Source organism: Indicator indicator, chromosome 31 (genome assembly GCF_027791375.1).
Source record: "Indicator indicator isolate 239-I01 chromosome 31, UM_Iind_1.1, whole genome shotgun sequence".
NCBI lineage: Eukaryota > Metazoa > Chordata > Aves > Piciformes > Indicatoridae > Indicator > Indicator indicator.
The window spans coordinates 4117133-4130990 of record NC_072040.1 but is presented as its reverse complement, the minus strand read 5'-3'; the positions used below and the strand labels follow the sequence as shown (position 1 = coordinate 4130990).

At 43.7% G+C, this 13858-nt stretch overlaps 1 protein-coding gene across 1 annotated transcript; it reads left to right on the top strand.

The window, feature by feature from the left end:
- The first annotated feature begins 2855 nt into the window (after positions 1-2855).
- PPP1R42 (protein phosphatase 1 regulatory subunit 42) lies at positions 2856-13687 on the top strand. The gene is made up of 9 exons (XM_054394652.1): positions 2856-2984; positions 4522-4688; positions 5383-5521; positions 6322-6438; positions 9410-9527; positions 10311-10439; positions 11146-11289; positions 13302-13430; positions 13527-13687. Exons 1-9 carry the CDS (start codon positions 2856-2858, stop codon positions 13685-13687), a joined length of 1233 nt encoding a protein of 410 aa, XP_054250627.1.
- Positions 13688-13858: the final 171 nt, after the last annotated feature.

Below are 13858 nucleotides of genomic sequence, written 5' to 3'. Positions count from 1 at the left end.
ACCCAATTTCCTCAGGGCTTGTGTATTCCTTCGTTACAAAAGGAAATTAATTTATGTGCCTGCATCTAATGGCAAACACTCTTTGGTAATTACAACCATCTGAACATTCTTCTCCAGTTGAAGACCAGTTGCATTCCCTCACTGTATTGTTTGATGGGGTTAGAAGTTACTATGCAGTGTACAGAGGCAGAGACTGCAAGAGAGGATGAGCACCAGGTCATTAAACCAGGCTGAAAACGTCACACAACCAGAGCTTCAGTTTTTCACATTTCACTCCAGCTCTCTGCAGGTTTACTGAAATCGAAGCCCTGTTTGCTCTGCCCTCTGTTTCTGAGAACAGTGTATCGGCTGCCTCTAGAAACATCCAAACCCAAACAGATTGAAACTCAGTAGAAATAATCTTTTTAGCCATTTTTCACATTAAAACAACTCCACTGAAGCAACTGTGCTGATTGCATTTTAAAGAGCTGTCTAGTCACCAAAAAAAAAAAAAAAAAAGATAGGTCTGACCGAATAAAAAGTTTGAAAGCTGGCCCCGAAAAAGTGTCAGAAATGGTTAGGCTTGGATTCAATGTTTCACAGCTACAAGTGTAAGTATTTTCTAAGGGTATTTGTCTTGCTCATTACATGACACCCCCACACACACAATATACACACACAGAAACAGCTTGATGTAAAATGCAGGCCACTGCTTAAGCAAGGGAGGCTCTTCAGTTGTTCTTTGTCCTTAGATGTAAATCTCAGTTTCATCTCACAATCTGGAACTGTAAGAAACAGACACGTCCAGGACTTTACACAAGTATGTCCAAAAGCTTTTAACCAGACAAGGACTTTTTGCACTCAGCCAAATTACTGCCATCCTGGGGAGTACACGGATGATTGTTTCATATACTCTGTGCCACCAGATGAGAATCCTGTTTCCAATCTTAATAAATATTCTCTCTGAAACTTCTCAGAGCTCTTTCTGCCTTGATAAATCATATTACTAACAGGCAGCCCTAGGCACCTGCAGAATCTACAGCCATGAGGGAGACCAAACTTAAGTCCAAAATTAACTTTCAGAATATTACCAGGCTTGCTTTGCAGAAACATTTCCCAGAACAAGCAGCTCCAGGGCATGCTCGCTTTGGACTCCACCACAGGAATAAAAGACATTTATAATCTTGGTATCCTCAGAGAGAATGATATAGGAAATTAGAGGCTGGAAAGCTGGGACTCTCTATAACTTGTATGCATTTCTAACAAAGGTCAAAGTGGAACATACATACCTGCTTGTGTTTGTCCTTAAGAGAAATAAAGTCCTTATTTGTTTTCACCAGGACCAACATATTTTGTCACTGACCAGCTGATGCACCTTCATGTTCCAACACACCAAGCACATAATGTAAACTTTTATTGACTTCAGCAAGTTATTAATATGCTTAACGGATGGACTCACAGAATGGTGGAGGTGGGAAGGGACTACTGCAAGTTATTTGGTCCGATGCAGCCACACATGCTGGGACACCTCAGCAGGCTGCCCAGGACTGCAATCTCCAGGCAGCTTTTGAAGATCTCCAGGCCTGGAGCATCCACATCCTCTCTAGTCAGCCTCTGCCAGTGCTTGGTCGCCCTCACAATGAAAAAATATCTCCTGCGTTTCAGTTTCTGCTCGCTTGCCCCACGAGCTGCCACTAGCAAACACAGAAGAGCAGTCTGGCTCCGTCCTCTTGCCCTTTGGTTACTGGTGAGCACTAAAGATCCCTTCCCCCCTCTTCTCCAAGCTAAGCATTGCCACGGCTCTCAGCCTTTTCCTCCGCACAAAGATGCTCCAGTTCTCTCAGCACCTCAGTGGCCCTTTGCTGGCCTCTCCACACCCTGCCCACCACTTTCGTGCATGAGGCCACTGACGCCCAAGATGGCGCCGGGCGCGCCGCTGCCGGCCCCAGTGCGCAGGCGTATCGCTGGCGCCCTCGGGCGGGGCCGCCCCGGCCCTTGTCGCGCGGTTGCCTTGGCAACCGTAGGGGTAGGACGCGCCGGCCGCTGCTCCTTGCGCGTTGTTGCTCCCTGCCTTCCGCTGCTCCTTGCGCGTTGTTGCTCCCTGCCTTCCGCCGCTCCCTGCGCGTTGTTGCTCCCTGCCTGCCGCGGCCGGGAGGTGAGGAGCGGCGGGGCTGAAGTGGGTTTTGGGAGCGGACCCTAACCCCCTACTCTATCTCGAAGCAGCTTCCCTGGGGTTGTGAGGGGTGGCGAACGAGGGTACGCGGTGCCAGCTGCAGGAGCGGGGCCGGCAGCCCGGTTTCGCCGCTGTGCTTAACTGCTTGCTTTGGAAGAAGGTCTAAGCAAGGGCTCTGAAAGGCGTTCTTAGTTAAATGGAAGGAAAGGCACTTCTCGGGGTAAAAATAAGAATAACAAGAAGCTCCTTCGGCTTTCCTTCTCCCCCACCTTAAAGTAAAAAGGCAAAAACACAGACAAAGCGGAACTGCTGTTTATGTGTGAGGATCGCATCTGCTGCGGGCCGTTGTGCTCGGGTTTCTAGACGAAAAAGACGAAGGGTCCAGCACGACCTTTGCAAGCACAAAAACATCAGATCAGCTGCAACACTGTATATTAAGTGTTAGTTAATACACTGAAAGAGCAAACTAATGGGGTAGGTTTTTAAAAGCAGCCTAGGTGATACAGAAATGTGTCACAGTAAGCAAAAAGGGGACTGGGGCGACACCAGATTCGATGTACTGAGGTACTAGTAGAATATTTTCCTGGTTTGTTTGTAGGGCAGTGAGGGACAAGCAGAACATTCTCCTGTTTTGTTTTCAGGGTGTTCGAGGTGGAATACACCCCCAAGAGAAGCAGCAGAGCAGTCTGTGCTGTGCAGAGGGATGGTTCGACTAACAACAGAGCTGATTGCCAGAAGTGTGGCTCAGAGGAACCACAGCCAGGAGAACCTTGGGCAGTGTCTGCGGAAAATAACTCACCTGAATTTATCTGACAAAAACATAGATGTGATTGTGAGATTGGTTTTCTTTATTGCTTTTAACCTGGCTGCTCAGGTGTTTTGCTGTTCTTGTGATGAGTTGTTTATTGTCAAGGAGGGGGACAAGCAAAGCCAAGTTTCTGTTCTATAAAAGCTGTATTTTAACGTTTACCCTGACCTGCAATTAAGCCTTAATGTTTGGAACCATGCTTCAGCCTTCACTGCTCTTACTGTGTGGAACACTGTATGTGAAAGTGTTCAGATGGGTTTTAGATGGATGACTTCTGAAACATTAAAATAATCTTTCAGCTCTGACTTTTCATACAAAACACAAAAAGTGGAGGAGTGTAACTCCAGCAGGCTGCAGGGGTTCTTACAACAGACCCAACTCTTCTTTCTTTGTGTGGCAAAAATCTTATTTTACTTACCTGAAACCGTGGAAATCTTTATCATCTGTGTAGGAGACAAGAAGGTATTATCAGTACACTATTTTTGCCATTAATTAATTAAAATAGAAAACCCATGTAGGGAATTCTATGAGAGATAAAGTGTCAGAGGGAAGTAATTTTTGCATTATTTCACAGGAGAGAGAAGATTAAGAGAAATCTCCAGCTCTGAAATCAAATCAAACCATTTTTGATTATTTCACAGTTGCTGCATTGTAAAGGAGCTTTCTGGAAAGCACTAGAATGGAAAGGATAATTCCACTTGCCTGTATTTCAAATTAATGTATTTAATCTCATAAATATTATATATTAAATTCATTTAAAAGATATCTATGTATGTATATATAAAATATATTTCCAGTTAATCAATGAGACCTACATTCCTATACAGTCTGTTGGCACTGAGTCTGCAAAACTCATCTTTTCTGCAACAGTTTGGGTTTTTATTTAAAAAATTGTATTTATTGATGATTGCCCTTCTAAAAATGCAATCTGTGGAGCAGATGATGTCAGGAATTAGTAATTTTGCAGATGGTATTTTATTTTGTTAAGGCAGCAGTGCTGCTATTACAGATTACTAAGTGCAACCCTTGTTTTATTCTCGCTAATGCCAACCTCTTCTAGCTCTGGGAGTCTGACAGAGTTGTTAAGTGGAAGCACAATCTGTTCACTCTGTGATTTATTCCTTAGCTTTCAGAGGAAATCTGAGGGAGGAAAGGGGGGTTCAAGAACAGGAAATAAGCCAAGTGAGGCCAACAAATTGGGACTGCTGGTAGTGGCTTTTTCAAATTAGTCAGGTTAAAATCTACTTAAAAACAAAACTAAAAAATGTTCCCTGGGGCTTATTAATTTAAAAAACAATCCAGAAGTTTTCATTTCCAAAGCCTAAACCTGCAAACCTAACCCTGTCACCCTTCCTTCGAGCTCAGTAATAGGAAATTCATGCAGATTTCTGCAAGCCCTGACTTAATTACCAACAATAGTTCAGATTTCCTAGGAAAAATAGTTGTTAAAAGTATTTGTTGAGGGCAAAAATGTACAAATCATGGCATAAAAATCAGCAGCTTGCAGAAGCAGGCAGTGAGTGAACTCCGTGCAGCATGAATTTGTTGTTGTTTCTTTCAGGGTGACTTCTCCCTGTGCAAAAACCTCAGAGTTCTGTATCTGTACGATAACCAAATCAGGCACATCCAGAACCTGGACTTTGCTTCAAATGTGACACACCTTTACCTCCAGAACAATCGCATTGCAGCTATGGAAAACCTCTCCTCACTGAAGAACCTTGAAAAACTGTAAGTGGAGAAGATTTCATTTATTGCCTTGCTAAAAGATTAATCATTGCACTAAGAAATTGAAAAAAATTAAGGAGCCATTAGGGTCCTTTCAGCTCTTCACTTTTGCTTTGCAAATAAAAGTAATTACTTATGAGTTTTATTTTTTAAGTAATGACATATCACATTAATATATTGATTTGCTTCTGCATTATTTTCCTTTTCAGCCACTTAGTAATAATAATAATAATAATAATATATTGACTTGCTTTTGGATTATTTTCCTTTTCAGCAATTTAATAATAATACTAACAATAATAATATATTGATTTGATTCTGGATTATTTTCCTTTTCAGCCATTTAATAATAATCTTAATATATTGATTTGTTTCTGAATTATTTTCCTTTTCAGCCATTTAGTAATAATAATATATTGACTTGCTTTTGGATTATTTTCCTTTTCTGCCATTTAATAATAATAATAATAATAATAATAATAATAATAATAATAATAATAATAATAATAATAAAGACTGCTAAAATACTTTGTTAGCTGCATGTTCTACTCACCTTAGGTAATTTACTTTTTTCCTGTTATAGTTCCCAGTTATTATTCAACACTTTTGAATGTTTATTTATTGTTCAATATATTGATGCCTGCTGTTTGCTTATGCTTTCAAAAGCTTTCAATCTGTTTTGTGTTCTGTTCTGCAGGTATCTGGGGGGCAACTGCATCGCTGTGGTAGAGGGTTTGGATAAAACTGACAAAATAAGAGAGTTACACATTGAAAGCCAACGCCTGCCCCTTGGTGAGAAGCTGGTGTTTGATCCACGATCTCTCAGGTCCCTGGCAGTAAGTGCACTTGGAGAATTTCAATGAGCCATTAATCAGCATTGCCATCTTCCTGGGGGAGCACTTTCACTTTGTCCTTCTGTATTGGAGGAATGATGAAACCAGAGGGAGGCTCTATAGCTGTACCTTCCCAGCATACTAACTCCTGTACTTCAGTGCTTTGCAGCATCCTGGCCTACAGTTACTCACATTTTGTTCTTCCTGGCTTTTATTTAAGGTCTTTTGGCATGGGTCTTGTTTTCTATTCTTGACCATCTAACACCTTTGTGCAAGCTACACATTCTATTTTTATCCTTCCAGTGCTAGGTGTTTGGTCCTTCTTTAAGACTTCATCTTCTTTTATCTGTTTCTGGCCCTTAATGCTGTCAGAGATGAAAAAGTCAAGACATGGGACCACAGAGCTCACTGTATACCACAAGCAAAGGTTCTGGTGACAACATCATGAATCTTTTGACTGAGGAGATGAGGTGTATCAGGATGGAACCCTGGAAAGCAGCAGTCACTGGCTGTGTCCATTTGGCACTTCAGAGTCAGCACCACCTGCAGAGCTCTGTCAAACATGGGACATGTTTAGAGAAAACCAACGATTCCTTACTGACTAAGAAATCTTGAAATAAATAATCTTACTTTGCTTTGGCTTTAGCTCCAAACAGCCAGCATCTAGGACAGAATGGAAAGCCAACAGAAACCAATGCATGGGGTGGTTTTATCTGCATGCTCTGCTTCCTGTGCTTTCTCTTCCTGTAAGAATTTACAACTTCACTCATAATTGTTTTCTTATTCTGCTCTTCTTCCTCCAGAAATCTCTGACCGTGTTGAATATCAGCAATAACAACATTGATGAATTGGAAGAGCTGGCAGTGCTGGAAAATCTCTCTTATCTCACAGCAGCTGACAATCAGCTTCAGTGCATGAAGGTATTCCAATAAACACTTGCTCTGTTTAGCTCACCCCTGGGCTCTGGAGGAGGCATCCAGTCTGGGCAGGGCTGGCCACCAGCGCTCATCTGTGGGGCAGGAGATGGCAGCAGCAAGAACACTGAATCCTTGCAAAAAAGAAAGAGAGGCATAAGAAATGCAGGAAACACAACCTTCTTTTCTCTCTTCTGTATAATTAGTGTAATTATTTCAGATCTAAACCTTCATTTATTTTAAACTAGATTTATTCCTATTACCAAACCCATCCTCCCCGTCTTTTCAGCAATGCTGAAAATTAGAGCTAGTAAATTCAAGCACTTGAGGCTCTGGCTAATTCAGGGCATCGTTAGCACAATTAACAGACATCCAGGCAACGACCTTGTTTCACATGACTGAAGTTTATACAATGCAGTCTGAGCAGGAGACAGGACAAAATGAAGTCATTTTACTCAGCAGTGTGACTAGCTTCCACATGGATAAAGTATATCTTAGGGCAGCTATTAAGAGTCTAATTGATTTTAATTTATTTTCTATTGCCTGCTACTTCATTTATTTATCCTTTTGAGCTTCTGCTTTGCTTTAGTCAAGTTCACAAGGACTTTGAGGCTGCAGTTTGGGTTGGAATACTAAAGGAATGTTTAAAAAACACAACAACAAAACTCCCCAAAATCCAGAGTATTATTTATTAACGACATTAGTTTGAGGAAGATGAAGACTTGTGTGAGAAAACCTAGCTAGAAATAGCTTTAAAAATCAGTATTTCCCAAGTCTTTAATTGATTCAACCTCTGCCCGCTATTGATTATGACAAGAGGATATCACAAAAGATGAATTCGTTCACTTCAGAATTGAGTCAGGAACAAGAGAAAAATTATAGATTTTCTCCAGTAGATTATGACAGGGAATCAAAGTGGTGACAAATGGCTGTCTGCAGATGTAGTTAGGGCAGCTGGGCTGGACATCTCCCATCAAACTGGAGCACACTGGTCACACACCAGCTCTTAAATGGCCATCACTAATTGGCAAGAACATTACTGCCAGCACTCCAGCTGCCTGCTAAGGCACTCATCCTCCTTTCCCCCCTGGAATATAATTTGCTGGTCAGTATTTTGTAGCAGCCCTCACAGTGATAGCCTGACATGATCATTTATCAACTGGAGACTGCCCAGAAGAGGGCCTGGTCCCTTCAGCACAGCACGCAGAGAGGCTGGGAAGTGGAGGCGCTTTCGGAGAGACAGGAAGGCAATGAGCAACTCGAGCGTGTCCAAAGGGTAATCAGATTTCAGCACAGCATCAGAGTGCTCTTAGCTAAACATGCTCTGGAGTAAGCATGTTCTGGGTCATTTAGCAAGGGAGCAACAGCTAACAAAAACCTACAGGACGCCCTCTGTACATTCATCACAGCTACACCAAACATTTCATTTCAGCAACGGCAACTTCGTGTTGCAAAACTACTATGTGAAAAAATTCTTTCAGGTGAAGTCTAGAACACAGCACAGTTCTCACTGGCAATGCCTGAATGCACAAAGAATAAATCAATCCACTCGCTCAATGGTATTTCTTTGTTAACCAGCCCAGCCTGAAATACCTCTCCCCTAAACTGTTGTGTTTGCGACTGTTAGCACCTCAACGTGAGGGGTTTCCATACTGCTGTTCTGGTACTTACTGGTAAAGCTTTTGTCCCATCATGAGATGGATCAACGCTTCCTCATCTGGCATGGTCTTCAGACCAGTGTTTTATCAGTGCTGTTCCTCACAGAACCAGACTTTTTCTCTCCATTCTTCTAGAAAGACCTTACAGTCACTGAGTAACAATGGATGCTATCACCCTTCCCCTTCAGCAGATCAAAGTTCATGTGGTTTGGAGGGGTGAGGCTGTGCTGCCGCTTCCTCTTCTATCTGATTGTTCTAAACATGTGCAAGGTAACCCAGGGAGTACTCCCAGGAGGATTTTCTACCAAGGGAGAAGAGCCTGAAACACCAGAGTTCTCCCTGTTTGCATTGCCCAGGTGATTTTCTGAGTCTGAAGGAGCCAAGATCACTGCCAACATCACTGCATGCTGCTGGATTGGCTTCCAGCTACAGAATTCCACAGCCTTGTGCTGTTGAGAAACTGTCACATCAGGAGGAGTAGATCTTTTCCAAATGATTACAACTGAGGAAGACAAATTATCTCTCCTCCCCTATTCACACAGATTTTTAACTCCTCCTTATGCTTTCCATACATAGAAGGAAGCCTGACAAGGAGTTAAGTGAAATTTGGAGCAGAAAGTCAGAAAGTTGGGTATCTGAGTGGAAAGGACCAATCTGCTCAGCTTTGCATCCTTTTATCTTGAATTTATTGTATTGAAAAGACAGAAGTGGTTTGCTTGAGGTCATACTGCCCTTGGGTAAGCAGACAGAGACTCAGATGGAGAAAGGTATATGTCAAAAGTGTCACTGCTCGAGCCAATGCTCCAACTGACCACCCACAGATCTGCAGGGGGAGTTCTGGTTCTCCTGTAAAATGCAGGTTTGCTTAGAGAGAGAGGAAATCTCTGGAGGTTCACTCAGTTTTTAGCCTTTTTTTGTCTGTTCTTCCTCTGCAAAGTATTTATTCTCCCACAAACTGCCAGCATCCATCAGATACTTACCTTGGGGGCTCACTGAGACCATGGGGTGCATCAACAGACATCTGAGCTGGGAATTCCTCAGATTTAGGTGCAGTGGTCATTATCCAGTATCTTTAAAAATGCAGTTTCCCAACTGTATCACCATTCCTTCTGTGCCGTTATGATAGATTCAGGGAGTGCTGCCTACCCCCCTGTGAAAATGTCTGTTCTTAATGTGCATAGTGACACAGGAATAGCCTCACTGAGCTTACTTCTGTCTGCAGGATCTGGGCCTGGCTGAACATGTCACATTCCTATTGGGTCTTACTCTGGAGGGTGGGGAAAAGCAATCACGATGTTCTGGTTTTGTATCAATTGCAGGACTTGGAAGTGGCATTACACAAATGGACAAAGCTCTGCAAAATGGATCTTACAGGGAACCCCATCTGCCAGGAACCCAAGTACAGGGACAGGATTGTGGTACAGTCACCAGCTTTAGGTAAAAAAAGAAAAGCAGCAGCCAGCCCCAAACTCCAGCTGGTAACACTGATCCTGCTTGTGTGCCAACACCAGCATTGCCATGGAGATCTACGGCAAATGAGGAATGTTTCATTTATGTGCAGCTAATGGAGCCAAAACTGCTGCTAAGCTTTTATTGTTTTGGATAAAGGTAACAAATATCTTTAAAAAGTTATTATTACAGAAGTTGTTCTCTTGTCTGAGAGTACAAAATACTGGGCGCTGAAAAAAAGCCAAAGTCTGTGTGCACAACGGAGATCACAGTTCCTTGGGACAGCTCTAACCCAGCTGCAGTTTGGGGCCAAAATTTCATTTGGCCCAGCTCAAAAATGCAGAAACTACCAAGAAAACACAGAGCATAAGCTTTATGGCACCTAAGTGAGTGGACTTAACCTTAAAGAGACAAATCTGTCCTCATGATCAGTGAGATTTCTTGACTGCTGAGACAAGCAGCTTCTCTCTTAACCTTAATTTCTGCATCTGTAGATCTCTTTCTGTAAGCTGCTGCACATAAGTGGATATGAAATATATCCACTGCTCTTGAAAGTTGTAAAAATAAGTGCTTCTTTCTGTAGTGAAAATGTGTCAACCCTCTCTTGCAGCTTGGATAGGAACATTGGGTGTCTTTTTTTACCAAAAGCCTCAAAAGAGCGAAGAGGATTTGAAGAGAGCCAATCCAGAGCCAGCACACAGCACACACAGCTTTGGACAGCCTTTGAGTTAGCTGTGGGTATCACAGAAAATGTTCTCTTCTCTTTGACAGAATCCCTCGATGGGAAAGAAATAAAAGAAGTGGAAAGACAGTTCCTAATGAATTGGAAAGCCTCCAGAGCTGCCAGGAGAAAACCCAAAGAGAGAATGACAAATGGAAGTGCAGCCTGTCAGCGTTTCTGTAAGCAAACAAATCCATTACCTCACCTCATTTGCAGTGTTACAGGAACGAGAAAACAATCATCTCACAGTAAGCAGAAGACTTCTGCTGCTGGTGAGACTGAGACACAGAGGTAGAAATTGAACTGTTCCAATAGAAAAATCTCACTTTAGCACTAGCCCCAGTGTTGGTTCCCCCCCATTACTCAGATGACTCAAAATGGGTGGATTCACCATATTTCTAGAATGGGTGGCTGTGGCTGTCAGAGCAGAAACTGCTGCTGTGACTTGGGCAGAGAGCACGATCTTTGGAGCCCTTTACCTCACATGACTAACTCCTGAAATCTCCTGAAGATCAGTTATTTGGGAAGCTATGAAGTGAGAAGCTCTCAGCCTCAGCCCCAGGGCTTCCGCAGGGAACAGCAATATTCTGTCTCCTGATAACGACTGCCAGGAGGAGCTGTGTGACTGGGGGTGCTACTCTCTCTCACACAGCTCTGCCTGCAATACCTGCTTCAAGTTACCTCCATCTCTGTTTGCAGCACTTCCCATAGCTTCATTCAGAGTTTCCCTTCTCAGTTATCAAATCTGAAGCATTTCAGCCTAAGGCTTAACACTGCTTTCTGTAACAAGATACACTGGAACTTGTGATCAGTCATAATGAACACCAAATAGATGTGGTTTGCCTTGGGATTGTGGATTAATCCTTTTTCCTTTGTTTTCTGCAGCTGACTCTGAAACCACTTATGCTGTTGTTCAATTTCCCCCTGCAAAAGGAAAATCAAATGCTTTAGTTTTGCCTGAGATGCACAAAGCTAAAAGAAAGACTCTGCCAGGAATCCTGGAAACAAATCAGTCAGACAAAATCTCAGGTATGTTCCTCAGACATTGCTCTTAGTTCTGTTCATAAACTCACAGAATGGTTTGGGTTGGAATGGACCTTGAAGACCATCCAGTTCCAAACCCCTGCCATGGCCAGGGATACCTTCCACTAGCCCAGGTTGCTCAAGGCCTCAGCTGCTGGATATTGCTTGTACAGCTCTTACTGAACCACCAAGCACATGAAGGTGGAGTTCAACCTGGAATCGGTTTCAGGGGGGTTTAACCATGTTATATGAACATTACTTTATTTCTTTGAAAAACAGTTTCTGGTATGAAGCAGTGGAGTAGCTGGCAGTAGTAACTGTACTGCAGTGCTGCTAGTTTCTGTTGTGTGTATTTGATTGTAATCTTCCCCAATGGTAAAATAATCTTGGAGTTAATTGTTGGAAGTGCAGCTACTGCCAACAGCCTGACAAAGCTGATTCAGTAATTAGGGATATGCATAAATGTGCCCACATGGCAAGTGAGGAAATCTTGTCCAAGTGAACAAATACATGCATTGTTTAATTGAAATTTAGTATCAGACCAAAGAAATCAGGGAATTTTAATTCTACCCTCTCTGTTAGGCAACTAAATTATTCCAACAGATGTTTCCTCTTTCCCTGTACACACTAGGTGATGTTTGACCTTGGCAACTGGAAAACAGACATTAAATACCTTTTTAGCCTGCATCTCAGATCCACTGAGGATTACACACAACTTGGACCAAATGAGACAAGCCAGTTAGTCCTAGATTACTGAAATATGGATTAATCTCTCTTTTTGATGATATGAAAAACAATAGCAGTTTTATCTTGGATTTTAAGTGAGTTTGGAACATTCTGAGAGAATTATGGATATTGGCAGGAAGTAATTAAAAGCAAACAAACCCCTTAACTATTTTAAAGATACCTAATACCTTCCAGTGGGATACACCATTATTAATTCTCCCTGAGCAGAGAAGTTGCTGACATTTTGATGCTGTAAACTTAACCTGTAACCAGCAGTTTCTGCCCACATTTCCTTACTTGTGGAATTAAATATCACTGTAGGTATCCATAGCAATACTTGCAGCCATTCAGAACTGAGTGGGAAAGTCACCTTTTGTCCCTCCAGTGCATGTTATGTGATTAGCAATGTGGTAATACCTTTAAATGATAGAGTCGGTATGTAATAAGCACACTGGGTTGTGCCAGCTAATTGTAAGCCACTCTCCAAGTTCCAAACTTGATCATCATTTACTCTCAGTAGTATGTCTTCCCACCAAAAATAGCTACTAAGACCTAGGAGGTGTGAGATTGGTAAAAATCCTGATGCTCACAGAGCCATCTGCAGTCCTGCTGCAGCTTTTTGGTGTATTCGAAGTACCAAAAGGGGGAAAAATAAACATCAGTGCGTGAACACCTCCCCTTGGTACAGCTCTGACCACACCCTGAGGACGTGTGTAGGTACACAGAGTCACAGAAGTTTCCCCTCCCCATCCTCTTGTCCCCAGCGCTTTATCTATTAATGAGCATAAATGAACATGGGAGCAATAGGGGCTTGGTTCTGACTCTAAGATCTCATCTCTCTTCTCTGATCCCTCTGATGTAGGCTGAGGAAGTAAACTCAACCCTCAACGTCACAAGCTGCAGGACATGAACATTTGCCTGTTATGGACTTTAAAAATTATTTTTCCCTCCAATCTTACAAATAAAGGGCCTGGTGTCTCTCTGGCTGTGTTACCTGTGTCTGTCATCTCAAAACCACACAAAATGAAGTATGCTGAACTTGACACTGCTGAGGAGCAGTCCGAAAGCCCAGGCACTGCCTGTCCATTGAGGAGCAGTGCGTACACCTCAGACCGTTTTACCTTGCCTCTCAGCCCGGTAGCCGTCCAGCCGCCCGTGCCCAGCACAGCGGGCTGGGCGTGGCTGTGGGTACCGGCGCCGGGGCAGTTCAGACGGCGGGGCCTGACGGGGTTATGGCATCCCAACAGACTCGTCCCTCCCGCCCCTAAACTGTCCCTTCCCGGGACTCCCAGTTATCGGTACTGATGAAGTCCTTAATTTCCTTGGCCCCAGCAGCGAGCCGCCCAGGCGCTGTTTTTCCGCTGGCCCGGGCCGTGATTTATCGCATTCCCGTTATCGCGCCATCGCGCCCCGCTCGCAGGGTTTGTCTGGGCCAGCTCCACACCCTCGCTATTTATTTTGACTGTCCCTTCTCATTAACGTTACTAATTCGCAATTGCTCCCCGTTCACTCTTAAGCCATCCCTCACCCCGTTCGGACCCAGAGGTGTCCCCCGGGCCATGACCCCGCTCCCCGCGCGGCTGCGGACCGAGCCTCGCCCCAGGGAACCCCCGACGGCCCCGGGAACCTCGGCGGAGAGAAAGGGCTCGGTTTAACAACCCGGCGCCCGAGCGATTGAATTTCTCTCCTCCGGCAAGCCCTGCTACTTTATCCCAAGAAAAACAGCGGGTACGGGGAGATTGGGGGGCTCCTCCGCCCGGCCCCGGGGCAGCCCCAGGGCGATGCCGGTGCCGGGCTGGGAGGGGGGATCGTGAGGCGATGCCTCCCGCGACAGCTCCGTGATTAATGA